Below are 17,759 nucleotides of genomic sequence, written 5' to 3' on the forward strand. Positions count from 1 at the left end.
TTATAACATCTATATCTTGGAATCTGAATATGCTAGGAGCAAGTATGATAAGATGGATAAAGAAAGAAAGAGTAGCACAACTATTTTTGTAGTTGATAGATCTAATTCCCTGCCATAGGTAGGGGTGTAAATGTGTAATTGCATTTCTGCTGCATTTGTATTCTTCTAAAAATACCAAGTTTTTTTCCCCCCTTTTTTTAATTTATTTTTGTTCTTTTCTGATTCTTTAGGGCATGCTTAGTGTATACTAGTTATTGTGATTTGAGTTTAGTGAACGACTCTGCTCCAACCTAAGGCTTTCCAAGAGGCATCTTTGTCCTGCAAGTTTATTGATGTTCAACTTCTATGAATAGCTGTTTGATTTCTTGCTGCAGTATGTTGAATCCTTAAGATTTTTTCCGTGATTTCCATTTCTTAACAATGTATAAACTTAAGTATGTGAAGGACTCACAGATCTTACATGCAATGGCTTCCCGAGTCAGGTAAATGAGCTGTACATCTTGACAGTCTCTTTTCTATTGAGACAGTTATTAGTTGCAAGGATTAGAAAAGCAAAATGAAGAGGATGTTTCTAGTTTGTGAATTAGAAAATTTTCATTTGAGAGCTTTAGGCCTATGTTAACATTCATCAAGAAAAAGGACAGATAGGATGTATGTCAATGTTTTCATCTGGCAGGTTGAGTAACTGATAGGGAGATCCTTAACCCTAATTAAGGTGTTGTTTGCATCACTTAACTTTAAATAAGATTAAGTTATAATCCAATTAAGTTTTTTTGATAAAGTTCTTTGAATACTTAAAAAAATTCAACACTTAACTTTAAGGTCTTAAAATTGTCCGTGCTCAATTTTTAGTTTGATCAAATAACAAATCCTCTCTTCCAGTCTCCCTTTACAAGCCTTTTGATATCCAGTTCTTATATACTAATTTGCCAGTGTGTTCATGTAATTACATCTATTCTGACGATTTCTTTTCTCCTTGCAAGGGACCTGAGCTTTGCATCTTAAGTGCAATACCTGCAAGGACCGTGTAACATTTGTTTAAATTTACACACCTTCGGACATTTACACACCTTCAGACAAGTTCTTGAAAGTTGGAAATGGGGTATTGTTTGAAATATATTGTTACACTCTTTTTGAAATACCAGAGCAGTTTCCTTTGTAATTATAATATATTCATGTGCTTGGCTTTATTGTTAACATTGGGTTTCCTCACTATATGGTATCAGTTCTCAGTCATACCATATAACAGGGTTGAGAAGCTAGAGCTAGTGAAGATTGTTACAGACGGGAGGAGAGTGGAAAGAGTTATGGCAAATAATTGCTTATGTTTTGCTTTCTTTGGTTTTCTCCCCACTATATGAGACAATTTTTTGCTTGTGTGATCTGCATATCCCCTTAAGATTGAAACAACATATGTATAAAGTGAGTGTGGTGAAAAAGTGAATGTTGAGATGGATGTGGAGTAAGACTAAAAATGATATAATTGGAAATAGATTAATGATCACATTCGTGAGATGGTTGGTGTAGCCCCAATTGGAGATAAAATGAGAGAAAATTGATTGAGATGGTTTGGACATGTGCAAAGAAGACCTTTTAAGTGCTCCAGTTAGGAAGAGTGACATAGTCTACATTGAGAGTAATACTAGGGGAAGAGGAAAACCAAAGTTAATTTAAGTAGAGTTTGTAAGGAAGGATACAGTAACATGTGGTTTGATTGTGGCCATTGTTTTAAATAGAGTAGAATGAAAACACACAGTTTATGTAGCTGATCCCGAGTAGTGTTATTTTTTGGAACATTATGTGTTACTTTCTCAACTTAGGTTACTTGTCTGTTGGCATCACTTTTAGCTGCCATTCAAAGTATGAATGATGAATCCTGTTCACAGGACATTTTCATTTGCTTAGGCTCCTTTATTCATTTTTCAGTGTTCCATACACATTTATTCAAGGTTCTTCTTTCTTGTAACTGATTTCAGGGGAAGGAAGAATGGCTTTTGGTTGAATGTTTGTATAGACTTGGGATAATGCTTGTTAATTCTTGAAAATATGTTGGTTGTCGATCGTGATAAAGATAGAAATGCTTAAGCTTGAGGTGGAAGCTCTAGGTATTCAATCTGTGTTGTGTTCTTGATCATTCAAAGATGTCACAGGATGTTGGTTTTTGTGTTCTTGGGATAATGCTCGTCACTTGATTCATTTCTGGTATCATTTCTTACATAAAGTTGGTTGTTTATGTGTCCTCCCTTTCTGGTACTTGTTAAACCTTCGGTTATTAGTTGGTCTATGATTTTGGTTCCTGGGCAAAGATGGAAGACTAAGCAATCTAAACAACGCAAAAGAAAAATAATCATAGATAAATTCATTCTTTTAGTTTGATGTTTCGAGAATCAATTTTTTTATTATTTTTTATTGACAAGGAAAGAGTGGATTATGGCTACGTGGTTTGACAGAGTTGAAAGTCGTTTACATATCCTATTTTATAGGATTATATTGATGCAATAAATGTAAATCATCATCTCTCGTGTTGTTGATTTGACAAATTGTTTTGCTTTGAGTGGCTGGATCCGAATCAGAGTGTAAAATGCAATGAAAATTTACAAATTTAGTTGAATGATGAAATTTGACGGATTATGATTTTAAAATAGAAATAGAAATCCTGTTATTTGGAATGAATAAGAATCAAATCCTAAAATGTTTTTGAAAATTCCATTAAAAAATCTCGTCGACTTTACTCCCATTTTAAACGGGAGGAAAAAAAAAAAAATTTGTGCAAGGTGCGACTTCAAGCGCAATGATGACGTGGTTTGTCATGGGACTAACATTGATGATAACATGGCATCATTATGTGGTAAATGATGTGGTATATTATGGCAATTAATGTAGAGCCACTGTATCAGTACTACAATTGGGCCGGTTGTAATTATGGCATGGTATTATCGGCAAATATATGAGCTATTAAAATAATATATTTTTATTTATGTGACATGATAGGTGTCACAAATAAAAATATATTAAAGTTATAAGGAAATTTTTTTTAAGAATTAAATAATGTAAAATGATATGAGGAAAATGATGTGATGTGTTATGGCAATTGATGATATGCATATCCAATACCCAATACCGCAGTTCATTTGTTATTCCCGTAATTGTTTTTACCCCGTCTCATTCTCATTCTCTTTATATTTTCAGCAACTTGTTCACTCTCCAATCTTCACACTCTTTAAACTCCAATTTATATTTATATCTATATCATCTCTATCTCTCACTCTCACTGAAAAATGACAAGTATTTTGCTTAGGATTTTGCTCGGTGTGCTGCTTGCAGCGACAATTTCACAGAAGTCAGGTAAGTAACCGATGCGAGTCTCTTTTTCAGCTACGAAATCTTCAAATGAGATAAAAAGCTTTGTTTCATAGGAATGTGAAATGAGAAGTTAAAAAACTCAAAGTTTGTACAAATTACCAACATTAATCTCTGTTTTATACAATTCCTCCCTAAATTCAGGATGAGTAAATGATTCTACTAAAGTTCATATACACATTAGTAATCTTTATGATTTTCCTACCTCTCTTTTGGTGAATTTTTTTGCGGCTTGTATTTTGACATTACACAAAGAATTCAAAGATTTACGTAATAATTGCATTCTTGGTTCGCGAAATTTGTCGTCCCAAGTCTTATATAATATTGTTTGTGTATGAATGGTTTCGTTTAGATGGGCAGTTTGAGCAATGGTGCATAGCTGATGAGCAGACTCCGGACAACGAGTTGCAGGTGGCCTTGGATTGGGCTTGTGGGAAAGGAGGTGCAGATTGTAGTAAGATTCAGGTGAACCAAGCTTGCTATTTCCCAAACACAGTGAAGGACCATGCTTCTTATGCCTTCAACAATTACTATCAGAAGTTCAAGCACAAAGGTGCTACTTGCTACTTCAAAGGTGCTGCCATGACCACAGAACTTGATCCCAGTAAGCAAATCAAGATATCCCTAACCCTCCTTTTCTTTTCCAAATTCATTTTTAGGTCAAACAGAGGCACCCACTCTGAAATCCCGGTTAGGTTTGTCTCTAGTCTTTCGTGTAGGCGGAGAAATAACCTGAATAGAGGCATGGTAGTCTAGTGTATGAGATTCCCGAAATTGTGGAATTTGGGAAAGGTCAGATGTACGCAGCTTTATCTTCGTATGTGAAGAGACTGTTTCTCATTTTAAATATGTGACCGCCGGATCATAATAGAACGACCTTACAGTCCACCCACCCTTAGATGCATTATACATCAAATTCTTAACGTGATAGAGCTAAAAAGTCCCTCTAATTAAACCATATGGTCCATGGAATGTCACATGGTGTTGAGTAAAAGGAGCATATCCATGTGCTCAAGAAATGTTGGGCAAGCAAATCCAGGATGCCCATCCTATCTAGTTATTTTGTAAACAACAAATTGACAAACTTTTATAAATGCACTTTAATCTGCATTTTTTTTTATAAAAAGGAAAAAAACCAGAAGATGACAGTGAAACCTAGTTATCAACCCATGTGGGATCCTCTAATTCATGTTTTGTGTTGGTTTTTAATATAGAGGGTCATCATATGAGTCAGACTAGTGCCTTTAGTCACCTATATATATTATTATGTTACCCATGCTTTATTGGTTACTTTATTCTATTATTCTTTTGCTCTTTTTCTTATTTTTAATTGATAATCTTTATTCTAAATGTTTTCCTACAGGTCATAACTCTTGTCGCTATGAGTTCACTCCCTAATTCAAAGCCAAAACTAGTTCTGGAAAAGCCAAAGTGGAAGCTTATTTTTCATATATTCTTTCTTTTTGTTGAAGTAAATTAGTGTAGTGACAATGAATCTTCTCACTACAAAGAGGCATGAAATTCGGATTTTTTTTTTTGGATCCAGGGTGTAACATTATGATTTATGACCAACGCAACTTGATTTCTTATTGTTGGATTAATGCATACATGCCATGAATGAGAAGAACATTACAATGTAATACTCTGCAAAATGTTTCTTGTAATATTCAAGAAAAAAAAAAAATGGTCTTGTAAAATTCTAGACCAATTGTAGTTTTGGATTTTGTTTACTATTTAGTGGTGTCTTTTCAAAAAGCCTAATTGAAGGTTGAGATGGCTTCAACCAAACAATTTAAAGGCTAGCCGATTCAGCTTCGCAATATGGATCTAAAAGTGCTACTATTATCTAATCTAGGTCTCGGCTATATTGAGTGTCGAATGGAAAGGATAAAAAATACATTTTTTATATTATTTTGTATGAACTATGAAATAAGAACTCACATTAGTGTATATGTTGGAATTAATTCAATCTGAATGGAAAGAAAAATTACAATTTCATAACATTACATAATTCATGTCCAAAATGCATTAGTTTTTGAGCAGGGATACTCTTTCCGAAGAGAGTACCAAAAACGAGAGTCAAATAAGACTTCTCATGATTGTACTATGTGAAGTTCAAATTAGTATTACTTGAATGCATTTAAGAAAGAACTTCCATACTTTATTCGAATGGAGTATATTTTTCGTAACCTTTTCGAAATATTATTAAGAGGCCTAATAATATGATAAAAAATATATGCTGTATAGTTGCACAGGTGTAGAGCATGGTTATGCCCTTTTTCGGTATACCAACCAAATTGAGATGGGATATTTTCCCCTTTTTCTTTTGGAACTATATCATTGGAATTTCCCTCAAAATGATGATTCTTTATCTTCCTTGTGAATTTTTAGACCCTCTCTCTCTCACACACACACACACACAAGCGCGCGCACACACATCAGGTGGTGCCCAATGGAGCATAGAAGCTGATGTCCATTCTCTAACAGAAACCTGCAACACCCACTGCTAAGATGAAGCTGTTACTTCATAGCCTAACCTTAGTTTGTGTGAAGGCTAGTGGTTGCTTTTAGAATATGAAACCATATATAAACAGTCGGCTGAAAATGCCAGCAGCTATTTAGCAGCTTGATCATGGTATCCGATAAAATTGGAACGATACAACGAAGATCATGGTATTTGATCTTGGCTAGACCTCGTCAAATTATCCAAGGTTTTGCTTTTGGAGGACCTGAATGTAATCGACAGTTTACAAGGACAAAATGCACAACAGTACTAATGTGGGTAGAGATGAATCTATCATCCTGTCCCAAATTATGCAACTGCCAATAGCACGAACAAACAGAGCAGTCTTACAGTTCTATAAAAAGTTCTATTCTGAACCAGAGATGCATTTCTGGAGTCTAGCAGTTAAAAACTATCTGGAATTCAAAAGTACAAGTTGCTCAATGAAAAGTGGGAACCCTCTAAAAATAATCTCAGTTCAAAGCCGTGGATCAGATTGTGATCCTCCCAGCAATCTAATTTTCTGAGAATTGGCCCTCTACGTATTTAAATCTGTACATTTTTAATCCCAATACAGTCAGAACTATGACAAAGGACCTTCCAAATTCTAGTTTGATTGTCTAGGTTTTTCTTCGGCCTTCACTTCAGTAATAGCTTGAAGAAGCTCCTCTGGAGTCGCAGCAGGGTCGAGATCCCAGCACCCGTCCGGCAGGTTAAAGGATTCTCCTTTGAGTAACAAAGATGGCACCTGGTGCGAAAACCGCACCATCTCTCTCCTTGGGATCCATCGGATGGCATCCTTGTTTGTGTTCCTCTGATATACTGTCTTGAATCCATGTACTTTAACCAGGGGAGTGACACATACTCCAAGCTCTTCAGAGTAATTATCAAGAACTTCCACCATCTCATACCGGTGCCTCACTTCATATGGGGTTGATCTGTTCCAATCTGGTGACCAATTTCGATATACTGCCCATATGTCTCCACTTTTTGGATAGATCCTCACACAACCACCCCTGCCAGCCTTCTCCTTGGTCAGAAGATGAGAAAATATGTTGACTTGGTCAACAATGTCCGAATTCCATGCCCTGAAACTTCCACAAGATTTTGTAAACCCAGAATCCACCCAGTTCACTGATCCAAATTCACCATCTGTTTTGGAGTTCAAATAACTGATGTGAATTTTAAATGGTTTAATAGAGATGACCTCGCGGATCAGACAGTATATGCGAGGCATGCCATCCTCTTCATCATATAGAGCCCATATTTGCTTTGGCTTGAAGCACTCTTCTGCTCTATCCTTGTCAAAATCATGGAAGTCGGAGTCAGGGACTGTTATCGACATTGACCCAGCTTTCTTCAGCTCTGGTTGATGTCCAGAACTGCCCAAGCCTGTCCCTATAGGTGCATTGCCAGATTTACAGACTTCAATATGCAATTTTTCTTTCTTCTCAGTCACTTCCACTGCCACTGCCACTGCCTCTGGTGCTGCAGCTGAAGCCAGTCTGATTTCTTCCAACTTCTTACGGATTTCTGTTCTTGCCTTCTCAATCAACAACTTTCTAGCATCAAATGCTGGGGCTGCTGAGTGACGTCTAGCTGGAGGCTCACTTTGAGTTGAAAGCTTAGGATTATGTTTAACATGTCCATTTCCATTAGCCGTTGGCAATTCTGAAGCAGTTTTTAAAACTACTGCTTCATTCCCATTTCGGGAAGTGACCCCCAAATCAACCTTCCTTTTCTTACCAGGTCTACCGACCTTGGAGGTCGAGGGTTCATTATAGCCAGTTACTACATTAGAACTCATATCAACCACAGAATTTTTCATTTGATTTTTTCCATTGGATCTCGTTTTGTTGGTGTTTCCATTGACCTGATGGATGCCATAGGTGGGTTTGGTATTTAATCCATTCGTATCCACAACTCCAGCAGAAGCTCCATGGAACGAGCTCCACTGAAATGACACATTAGGAACATACTCAGGCCCATGTCCAGAATGCAGTCCCGAGACCCCGTTCCCTGCAAAATATATACTAGTGGTTGGGACATATGTAGGCCCATTAACTGCATGACTTCCACAACCATTATCAGACACATATGACCAAGGACAATAAGGGAATGAACCATTCACAGGGGCTGCTCCAGTTTCCACCGCAATGAAAATACCACGGCAGTTCTTACATGAAAGTCTCTTATTCAAGTACTTGCGAAGGTACTCATACTGAACTTGACAGGAGGTGCACACGGTCCAGAAAGTATCAAGTCTAGTATGAGACAGTGAAGACTTGGAACAGTTGTTGAAACCTGTAACCCCGCCAGTATGAACTGAAGACAAGTTCGTCTGCACAACCCCAGTTGAAAATTGCTTGTTTCTCTTGAGATCATACGAGCTTCTTTTGTTACTGTCAGACAAAAGTGTCCATGCTTCAGATACAAGCTTGAATGCTCCATCAGCTCCAACACTTTTGTTCTTATCAGGGTGGAGCAGGACAGCCATCTTCCTGTACTGTTTCTTCAATGTAGCCTTGGTCGCAGATGGTTCCAATCCAAGAATCGAGTAAAAATCGATTTCTCCATTAACTTTAACCGCAGAAGCAATATATACTTCAAATGTAGCCACCAACTGAGTTATACCCTCAAGTTCTGGGTACAACATTTGAGCCTTTAAAGCAAAACTCCTTGCGCCTATGAAGTCTTTCTCAGCAAAAAGCTTCTCAGCATTTTCTTTAGCTCGAAGAGCGTCCTCTTTATGTGGTTCCATGTAGAATTTCAGAACTTCAAAGCCAAATTTGTGAAACAAAATCCATGACAGGTCCAAAAGTCTTAATTGTTGAAGCTGAACTGCAATGCATAACAAAGTCACATGTCTGCGAATGTTTGGTTGTAATTTTTTTTTAAGTATTTTGTAGTTTCAAGCTTCAAATTATTATCAACAACACCAGCATTTGAAGAATTCACATCTTAAACTAAATAAAATTTCTATAAACAAAATCAAATAATTCTCAGTGAGAATGAACTAACTAAAATGCTAATGCAGAAGTCTTTTTCAAGTAAACCTTTTTAAGGAACTCGATTCCAATTATACAATTTCAATCTCAACTCTAACTTAGAGTTGGAAATTAAACCCAATTTATAACAACATTTCTAAGGAATTCAATTCCATCTATCTTTTTTTGGTAAGAAACTCGATCCAATTATACAATTTCAATCTCAACTTTAACATAGGGTTGGAACTTAAACCCAATTTATAAGAAAACTCAAAACTACAATAATTCAAGTAATCTTCTCAACAAAACCGAAACATTTCCAACTGTTTCGAGTGTAAGTGGAACTATTTTAATTTCAACTTCAAATCTAAAGCCGAAAATAAAATCCAGCTCCAGTAATACGCAATAACATAGTAAATCAGGTAAATTTTACAGATCAACAAGAAACAGAATCTCAGGTATTTCAACATAAACTTCAAATTTAGAGCTAAGGAAATGAAGGGGAAAAAAAAAAAAAAAACAGTTCATATGAATTACCCAAAATTACCATCTTCAATTTCATCTCCCAAAGTTTCACTATGATTGTAACAAAGCTCATAATTCAACAGTCCAAACGCTAAAATGCAAATTACGCACTAATATTTAATGTAAACTAGTGTGTTAGAAAACACTGAATTGAACTGAAACTTACCGAGATCGGAATCACAGAGAGAAATGAAGAAAATCCAGATCGTCAAGAGCTTCGTAGATCGTCAATTCTCTTCAGATCTCGAGCAAATCAACAAGACCGGTTTGGTACACCTATAGAGTTAAACTGCAACACACAAAAAAGTTTATTTTTTTTATTTTTAAGATAACGGAGACTATAAAAAGGGTGAAGATTAGGGTTGTTATAGAAAATCAGTGAATTAGGGGTTGTGTGGGTCAGAAACCGGCAGCAAAAATGTAAGATTCCGTCGTCGGCGACCAGAAAAAACACTTAAAAAAGTATGATAATGTAATGATTACCAAGTAAAAGTAAGCGCAGTTAATAGTATTTAATACGGAGGAACCAACGGTGCGCAGGTGTGCGTGATGCGCATACCCGTTTTCCCACATCATTGGATGGTGTTTGGTTGTAGAGAAAAGTGGACCTCCATTGAGTTTATAATAAACCCACACCTATCATCACTAAAAATATTGTTAAATGAAATGGGCACACATTAAGAAAATACTATCATTTGTGCATTTGGTAGCACACAAGAAAAGAACATATTGTTTCTTTAAAGTCGCAACATATTGTTTAATTCTATTTCTCTCTAAAGTAGTTGCGTCACATAAAAGTACAACTATAATTCATGCCCATGGTGTTTGAATCTTAAAAAATTATATATATATACATACATATATATATATATATAAATGACAAATTCAATGCACGAGATTTTCGCAATCGCATGATCTGAAGAGGCTCTAATGTATGCAGTTTTACTTTCATAAGCGAAAAAACTATTTTCTTATTTCAAACATGTGACTTTTTTGTCATAATAGAATAATTTTAGTGTCATGTAAAAATTCACCTTCAGATTAGTAAAATATAACATGTAATAAAAGGAGAATGTAGTTTATTCCAATTACTCTAAATGAACAAAAGTACTCACGTAATTTCTATGTGAAAGTGAATAATCTTTATCCAAATGGATAATTGTCAACTGGGATAAACCTAACTCTCCCAAATGAGAGGTCAGGAGTACCTCGAGATTCAATGGAAGAATGTGTTAATGAGTTTGCCAACCCAATATATATATATAAATAATAATAAAAAAAAAATTCCAATTTCTTATTTAAGTTTCCTTTGTTTAATTTTTTGAAAGGGTCTAAATGTATAGGTTACATACATTATCCTACCTAGAAAACATATAACTGGTACAGGTATCTAATACTAGTTAGAGACTTTTTTTACCACTTGGATACTGACATTTTCTTTTACGCCAAGCCAAGAATCTTTCTTTTATTATGCGACAAAACGTTCACATGTATTTTCAACCATTGCCTTAATTTGCTCAACACACTGCTGAGTTTGCAGACTCAGTTCTGGGGCTATCCTAAGTCCAAAACCAATATATATCATATATAAATCTCTTGGGTTTGGTGAAAACTCTTAATAAATTGATTTTTTGAATTAAGTTTTCAATTCCAAACCTCCATCTTTTACGTTAATAATATTTTAAATAATGAGAAGAAGTTGTTGACACTCATATAATGATGGCTCGCACTAGTGTAGATACAATTTAAAAATTGTGAACGCTACAATACAAATCAAACTATATCTTTAAAACTCCGACTCATATGTGTTTATAGTTTTTGTGCTTTTAATACAATAATAATAATAATAATTGGTGCCCACATAATAATGATAATTATTATTATTTTGGGATCACCTATCATTATCGGTATATGTAACAAACAAAAAACGAGAATGAAAATAAAGATTAGATATTATCACTTTAAAGGGCCAAAAAAAAAAAAAAAAAAAGTAGTTGTTGTCTAGAATAATAGCAATGATAAATCACTCTCGATTATTATTATCCCAACAACACCATTTATATGACTGGTTTTAATTGCATGTGTGATGGAGAGTTTTGGCTGAAAAGTTTGTGGAGGCAAAGTAACACCATTAATAATATATCAATTACAAAGATTTTCTGCCCCTATAACAAAACAAAAATAAAGAGAATTCACTAATGATCTTTCACTTTCATAGCCAGCTAATTAAATACCATTATCGAATATACTTGACTCTATTCTCATGTCCTCTTCTCCAATTTTCCACTCAATCTAGAAAAACATTTAAATAAAATAAAATAAATAATTGATACACCAAAAAACTTAATAAATATAGTCACAAATTTTAGAATTTAGAAGAACCCCAAAAAAAAAAAAAATTTGTAAAAAAAAATAATACTAATTGTAGTAGGCTACAGAGTAAAACGACGTCGTTATTATGCTCTAAATAATGGCCACTAAGTACTTTTTTTCGAATGAGTCAAACTCAAAAGTCATCCAATCCAACGTTCACAGGCTTGCAGAGGAACATGAGCGACGAAGCGGACGCGTCGCCGAGTCTCCCACCGCCCAACCTCTCATAATAATCAACGCAGAAAAGCGAGAGCGAGAGCTCCACCTCGTGGCGAGTCCAGACTCGCCTGACCAGGTCCGACTCGCCCCCTCCACCCGTCCCGAGTTTCGCGAGTCGACTCATCACCGGCCTCATGCACACCATGTAAAGCCTCCGGTACCCGCCCAGCGCCACCACCACCGGCCTCACCCCGGACGGCGGAGGCGACAGGTGGCGGAAACACAGCTCCTCCCAGAACGAGTCGTTGCGAGTGACCGAGCTCCAGAGGCGGCAGACACAGGCGGCAACACCAAGTGACCGCCCGTCCAGCCGCTTCAGTATCTCTATGAGAACGTCCAAGTTGTCATTGATGCAAAACTTGGGTTTCTTTTCAATGTCCATTTGTAAACAAAAGCTAGTTATGAATGAAGAATGAGAGATATAGAGCGAGAGAAATATGAATATATATTATTTGTTGGGTGTGGAGATGGGTTTTGACTAAATGTAGAGAGAGAAAGAGAGGAGAGAGAGAATGTGGGTATCGAGGGAAGAAGGGGAAGAAGCCAAAGGAAAAGTTCCAAGGCAAAGAACTGGAACCGATGCTGTGGTGCATTATTAGTTTATTGGTTTTTGGGGTTAAGCAGAGTTGTTGTTTGTTGTTTTTGTTGTTGTTTGGAAAAACTTTGCCTACTTCAAAATGCTTGGTTTAGGTCCGTTGGTGAAGTCAGGAACGTTATAGTGTTTTGATTTTGCTTGCATGGATGCTCTCTCTGTGTAACTCTAACACACTGTGTGTATCAGTGTGTGTATAAATTAATACTTAAAAGTTGGTGGACCATGTACAGAGAGGCCTAGCTAGTGTTTCTTTGTAATGTATAGGGCGTGAAATTTGAGACCATCTTTAGATGGAGTCATGGGGTGTATCTAATTAAAGATTCTATATAAGGTTCTCTGCCCTCTTCTTTACAACAGCAATTGGTTCAAATTTATTCCAACTAGTATTTCATTGGTCGAATGTTTTGTCAAACCTTTTTGGGGTGGTTTCAATTTCAAATCAAGTGTTGACACTCCTCACCAAACAATTTTGGACTACCCTTCCTCCTTTCATTTCAGTCTTATTTACCCCTGTTCATGCGGTGGAATTTAGTCCATTGCTTTCTCTCTCTCTCTCATTCATTCTTTCTTTTTATTTATTTATTATAATTACTTCCTACATTTTCTTTAAAAGAAAACTGCCTAATTAAAAAATTTCAGGCATTAATCGGAGCTGTTTATTTGAAATATTGAGAAGAGACACTTGCCTGTTCAAGTTTTAACAGAATTTTTAAAAATCAGTTCTTAAAATTTGAATCAAGCATAGATTTCGTATAATTTTTTTTATTTGTATTCTTTTAAAAATAAAAACTATATTTTCTAAATGATAAACCAATCAAACACTTATCTTTTAGGTACACTAATTTGTGCCTTGTCATCACTTCTTTCTTCTCACACTGTGTCTGGCATCAATACACACACTAATTTCACTATTTTCTCAGTATTAGAGTTTACATTGAAATTACCAAAATGCCCTTCATCCCCAAAAAATTTCACCTCAAATATTCCGTGTTATAAGGTGTACTGTGTACGAGTACCAATGAGGCTCCAAAAACCCAACAACACACAGAACAATGATTGTAGACAAATTCATTGTCCTAAAATATTATACAATTTTTTTATTTTTATTTTTATTTTTGCTTTATGTCGACTGTAATCTTTCATGAGCAAACATTTAAAGAAATTTGACTTAGAAAACCACCCAGACATCATTAAGAATCTAAGATTAATCAGTAATTTTTTTTTTTTTTTGGCTACTAGATTAATCTTTAACAACTGTTACAGCTAGAAGCATGAATGGTTGATTAATAACAATTAATTGTAGTTGGTGTTTGTGGGTCCTTAAGTTAAAAAGGCAAAATATATGCTGTATTAGGGAATTAAACTATTTTTTAATTTTTTTTTTTTTTTTTTCTTGTGAAACCAACAAAATCTACCACAGTATCCTATGTTTCCTCTTCAAAACAATAATGTACATTTGAGAACAACCAAAGTAAAGTAGAGTACCTTTAAGATCATAGTCAGATAGTACCCATTTGGTTGTCTCATGGTGTTGGATTTTGGTTTATAATGGAAACTCGGTTCCTCTCAGACAGAAAGCATATAATAAAATATCATTAAGGAACAGTGGTTTGAAACGACATTAGATCTTTCAAAAGTATATACATATATATATATACAGATATATAGAGAGACAGTGTAAGAGAGAGAGAGGTTGTCATGGATGGTTGTTTTGTATTGAGTTGGACTTGTTGGTTGGACACATTTGAAAAGCACTACTCTTTGATTCCTGTTGGGAGGAATTCGATAACTATAAGCTTACAAGAGGAACCCGCAAAGTGCGCAAAATTTTTACAGTTTTCACTCACTCGCCCAACGTCTACTATGTGTAGTTTGTTGGTTGCAAGATAAGTGCCATACTAACAAGTCAAAACTTTTTTTACATGTCTATATATATATATATAAACAATACATTGAATTTCAGTGTGAAAGCCATCTAGAAAGAAAATCACTGCATCAGACCTCATAATCAATGATTATTTACTCTTTGGAACTTGGAAATCAATAGGAAGTGGAAAACAAGTTTTTGTGAATTTTAGATTTTTTATTTAATTTTTTTTTCAAGGAATTTTAGAGTTTGTTAAGTTCAGTTTTCTTCAAACATTTTTTCAAGAATTCTAAAAACAGGATATAATTTTTAGAGAACTATGTGAAATCTGTCCATTTAATTTTTAACCCTGTTTTGAGATGATAGATTTCTGAAAATTATTAATCAAATGAATTTTGAATTGTTTTTATTTTTTTAGAGCAGAAAAATATCATCACAGAAATGAATCAAACAAATTTAACTTTTTTATTTGATCAGGGTAAAGTGAGATAAATACCTCTAATATTTAAAATTTGGATAAATAACATCCCTAACTTTTATTTTGGGTATATAAGCCCGTTAAGTTTTAAAAAATTAGCAAATAAAGGTTAATTCGTATACTATGTCAGAAAATCACATTTAAGTAGTCATGTGCGCTCTACATACCTATATTAAGTAACAAATTCTCTAAATTGGCCTTTTGGTCTTCCCAAAATACCCTTATACCATTTTACATATAAACACACCATTTCGTTTTTGGTTAGGGTATTTTGATCATTTTACTTTCACCCTTTTTTTTTTTTTTTTTGTTTGAAAGATACATAACTGCACTTTAGTCTTTTAATCACTATATTGACAACAGAATCTTGTTTGCATTAAAATAAAGATCAGAGACTTTTAAGTATCTATAGGGGGTTGGTTATATACTCTATTTCTATACCATATTGGTGTTTATCGCTTGCAACCCTTTGATAAATGTTGTAAAACAAAATTTTAATGCATTTTAAAACACAGTTTTACTTAAATAAAAATGATTGAAAGAAATGAAAAAATACATATATTGAAAAAGAAAGATGAGAAACCATTCTTTCGATTCTTATTTTTACTTTTCATTTTCCTTTTGATTTTTCCACCTTTTTTCTAAACACGCGTAGTACAACATTTGTATTGTACTCCCTCTGAGAGTCCACAATTTTTACACATATGACAGCTACTGCACATAAATGTCCGCAATACTCACACGTGTGTGACATAAGATCTTGCCCACAAATGATGATGATGATGGAGTGATCATAGAGCCTTAATGAATGTTGTTTGTGTAGTGCTGAAATATATATCACTTAAGGGCTCTAATTTATTTGGAATTTGTCATGTTTGTAATTTTTACATGTGATATAAGGTATTGATGTCAATTAACTAACATCAATCATATTATAAATTTCATGCTACAGACACAAAAGTCAAGCAGATTTAAACAAATCATTTGTATATATATTAAAGTCTAAACTAACATTGAAATTCTCTCTGCTAAGAAAAACATTGATACAATGTCAACAAAATGAACAAACAAACATATAATGGTAACAAGAAGTAATGTGAGAGAGAGGACATCCAACTCCAACTGCTCTCTTATCTCAAAGCTATAAATTGTGGAGTCTGAACTTCATCATTGTTTTCAAAAATTTAGCTGGAAATGTTTGTATGTTTTCCTTGTGGTCATGTTCTTGTGTAATTAATGGAGAGAAGAGAGGATTTGTTGGGTATTCCTTGTTTTATGGGGTATCTTCCCAAAGGAAACTTCCTAATTCAAAGTACAAAATGTCTTCCATATACAGCCAATTTTTGACTGTTTCATGATTTCCATTCCATCAAACTTTGACATTATTAGCACATTTTAATCATTTCTTTAGTGTTTTTCACCATTTCCCAAGTGTATTATATTAAGCCTGCAAGTTTATGAGGATTGGTAATTTTTGTAGGAGATTCTAAAAAAAATGGGTAAAGCATTGAACTAAACAATGTAATTACTATATAGAATGAACAATGCATGATATAGAATTAGTGCTTCAAAAGCAATGCCTAACCTAGTTTTAGAGCTTCTTTCATATACTTGCTAAGAGCATATTATTTCCATTCAAGAAGAGTTGAATCTTAAACAAGTTACTTCCTGAGACACAAGCGTAAGGATGACAAAATTTCCCATCTGACAAAATTTCCCATCCTGTCCCCGCCCTGTTTGGGGACGGTTTTTAAGAACCGATTATATAAATGAGTTACTTACTTGAGCCAAGTTACTTACTTCCATTTGATAAATCAAATGGAATGAGAATGCAAGTTGGGGAAAAATGGATATTACTGATATATATGATAGATGTAATTCTAAGAATACAACATTGCAAGTAGATTTTAAAGGAAAAAAACCTAAAACATGGGTCATTGCCCTTACGCGGAGAGAGGGGCCAAAAAATTTTAATAGTAAAATGGCCCACCAGTTTAAAATGTACATGAGCCCAAACTTGACCATCCAAGTATCTAGGCCAATCCAACTTACATTTAGTAGTTAAGATTAGCCCACTCTAACAGAATTAAAATATCAGCCCTCTTCTAATATTACATTAACCCAACCCAGTTACAGAAAAAATTTATTTAGTTTATTTTAAGCCCAACCCAGTAACAACCTCTTGTATTGTATAATTTTTATTTTTTTGTCCAATACAATAAGATATAACCCAATGCTAAATAACAAAGCATAGACTTGGAAAGTACCAAAGGAGAAACACGGGCCCAAAACCTCTTATCAGTTTTATGAAGTTCGCTAGTTTTTCATTCTTCAAAGTCCTAATACTATTTTTTTTCTTTTTTGGTTTTCCAATATTCTTTCTATGTTGAATATACCAATGCATAATGAGAAATCAATACATTTATACAATATATACTTTATATACCTTTTTGCATGTACATATAAACTTATTTGAAATTCAATTTTTTTTCTTTTCATATTTCAACTTTTTTTATTTTTTTTTTATAGTGGTTTCAAACTATCATTCAATTTGTTGAAAATTTTACCCCTTCATTTGACATTACAGAAGCAAGACACAAACAAGCACACGGAAATGTTTTTTTAACCATAATAATTGAAGAAAATAATATACAACGGTAGAGAATGCCCACTCGGCCACTCAATTATTGGATTTCAATATTCTCACCCACTCCTTACTTTTTTCTTCTACAAGTGGTCTTTTTTTTTTTTTTTGGATTAATTACAATGACACCCCTTGAAGTTTGTCATAATGACAACCATATACAAGTTGAGCCTTTTTTAACAATAACACTCCTCAAAATTTGATAAAG

At 34.4% G+C, this 17,759-nt stretch overlaps 3 protein-coding genes across 4 annotated transcripts; 1 reads left to right on the top strand and 2 right to left on the bottom strand.

Annotated features, from left to right (window-relative positions):
• Window positions 1-99: 99 nt before the first annotated feature.
• Window positions 100-5,024, top strand: LOC132307469 (glucan endo-1,3-beta-glucosidase 12-like). The gene is made up of 3 exons (XM_059805248.1): window positions 100-3,345; window positions 3,713-3,964; window positions 4,724-5,024. The coding sequence occupies exons 1-3, from the start codon at window positions 3,279-3,281 to the stop codon at window positions 4,756-4,758; spliced, it is 354 nt and encodes a 117-aa protein (XP_059661231.1). The 5' UTR covers window positions 100-3,278; the 3' UTR covers window positions 4,759-5,024.
• Window positions 5,025-6,143: 1,119 nt separating this feature from the next.
• On the bottom strand, window positions 6,144-9,824 carry LOC132307470 (uncharacterized). 2 transcript variants are annotated; one of them, XM_059805250.1, is made up of 2 exons: window positions 9,542-9,824; window positions 6,144-8,699 (listed from the first exon to the last, which is right to left on the bottom strand). In XM_059805250.1, exon 2 carries the CDS (start codon window positions 8,622-8,624, stop codon window positions 6,471-6,473), a length of 2,154 nt encoding a protein of 717 aa, XP_059661233.1. In that variant the 5' UTR covers window positions 8,625-8,699; window positions 9,542-9,824; the 3' UTR covers window positions 6,144-6,470. The 2 variants fall into 2 exon arrangements, with proteins under 2 accessions (XP_059661233.1, XP_059661232.1); XM_059805249.1 differs by having other exon boundaries at window positions 6,144-8,704.
• A 1,317-nt stretch (window positions 9,825-11,141) lies between these two features.
• Window positions 11,142-12,806, bottom strand: LOC132310334 (F-box protein SNE). Its single transcript, XM_059808519.1, has one exon. The coding sequence runs from the start codon at window positions 12,347-12,349 to the stop codon at window positions 11,882-11,884; it is 468 nt and encodes a 155-aa protein (XP_059664502.1). The 5' UTR covers window positions 12,350-12,806; the 3' UTR covers window positions 11,142-11,881.
• Between the last annotated feature and the right edge of the window lie 4,953 nt (window positions 12,807-17,759).

The sequence above is a fragment of the Cornus florida genome, unplaced genomic scaffold, assembly GCF_030987335.1.
Source record: "Cornus florida cultivar Cherokee Brave unplaced genomic scaffold, ASM3098733v1 CherokeeBrave_3.0.0_Hap2_Chr05, whole genome shotgun sequence".
NCBI lineage: Eukaryota > Viridiplantae > Streptophyta > Magnoliopsida > Cornales > Cornaceae > Cornus > Cornus florida.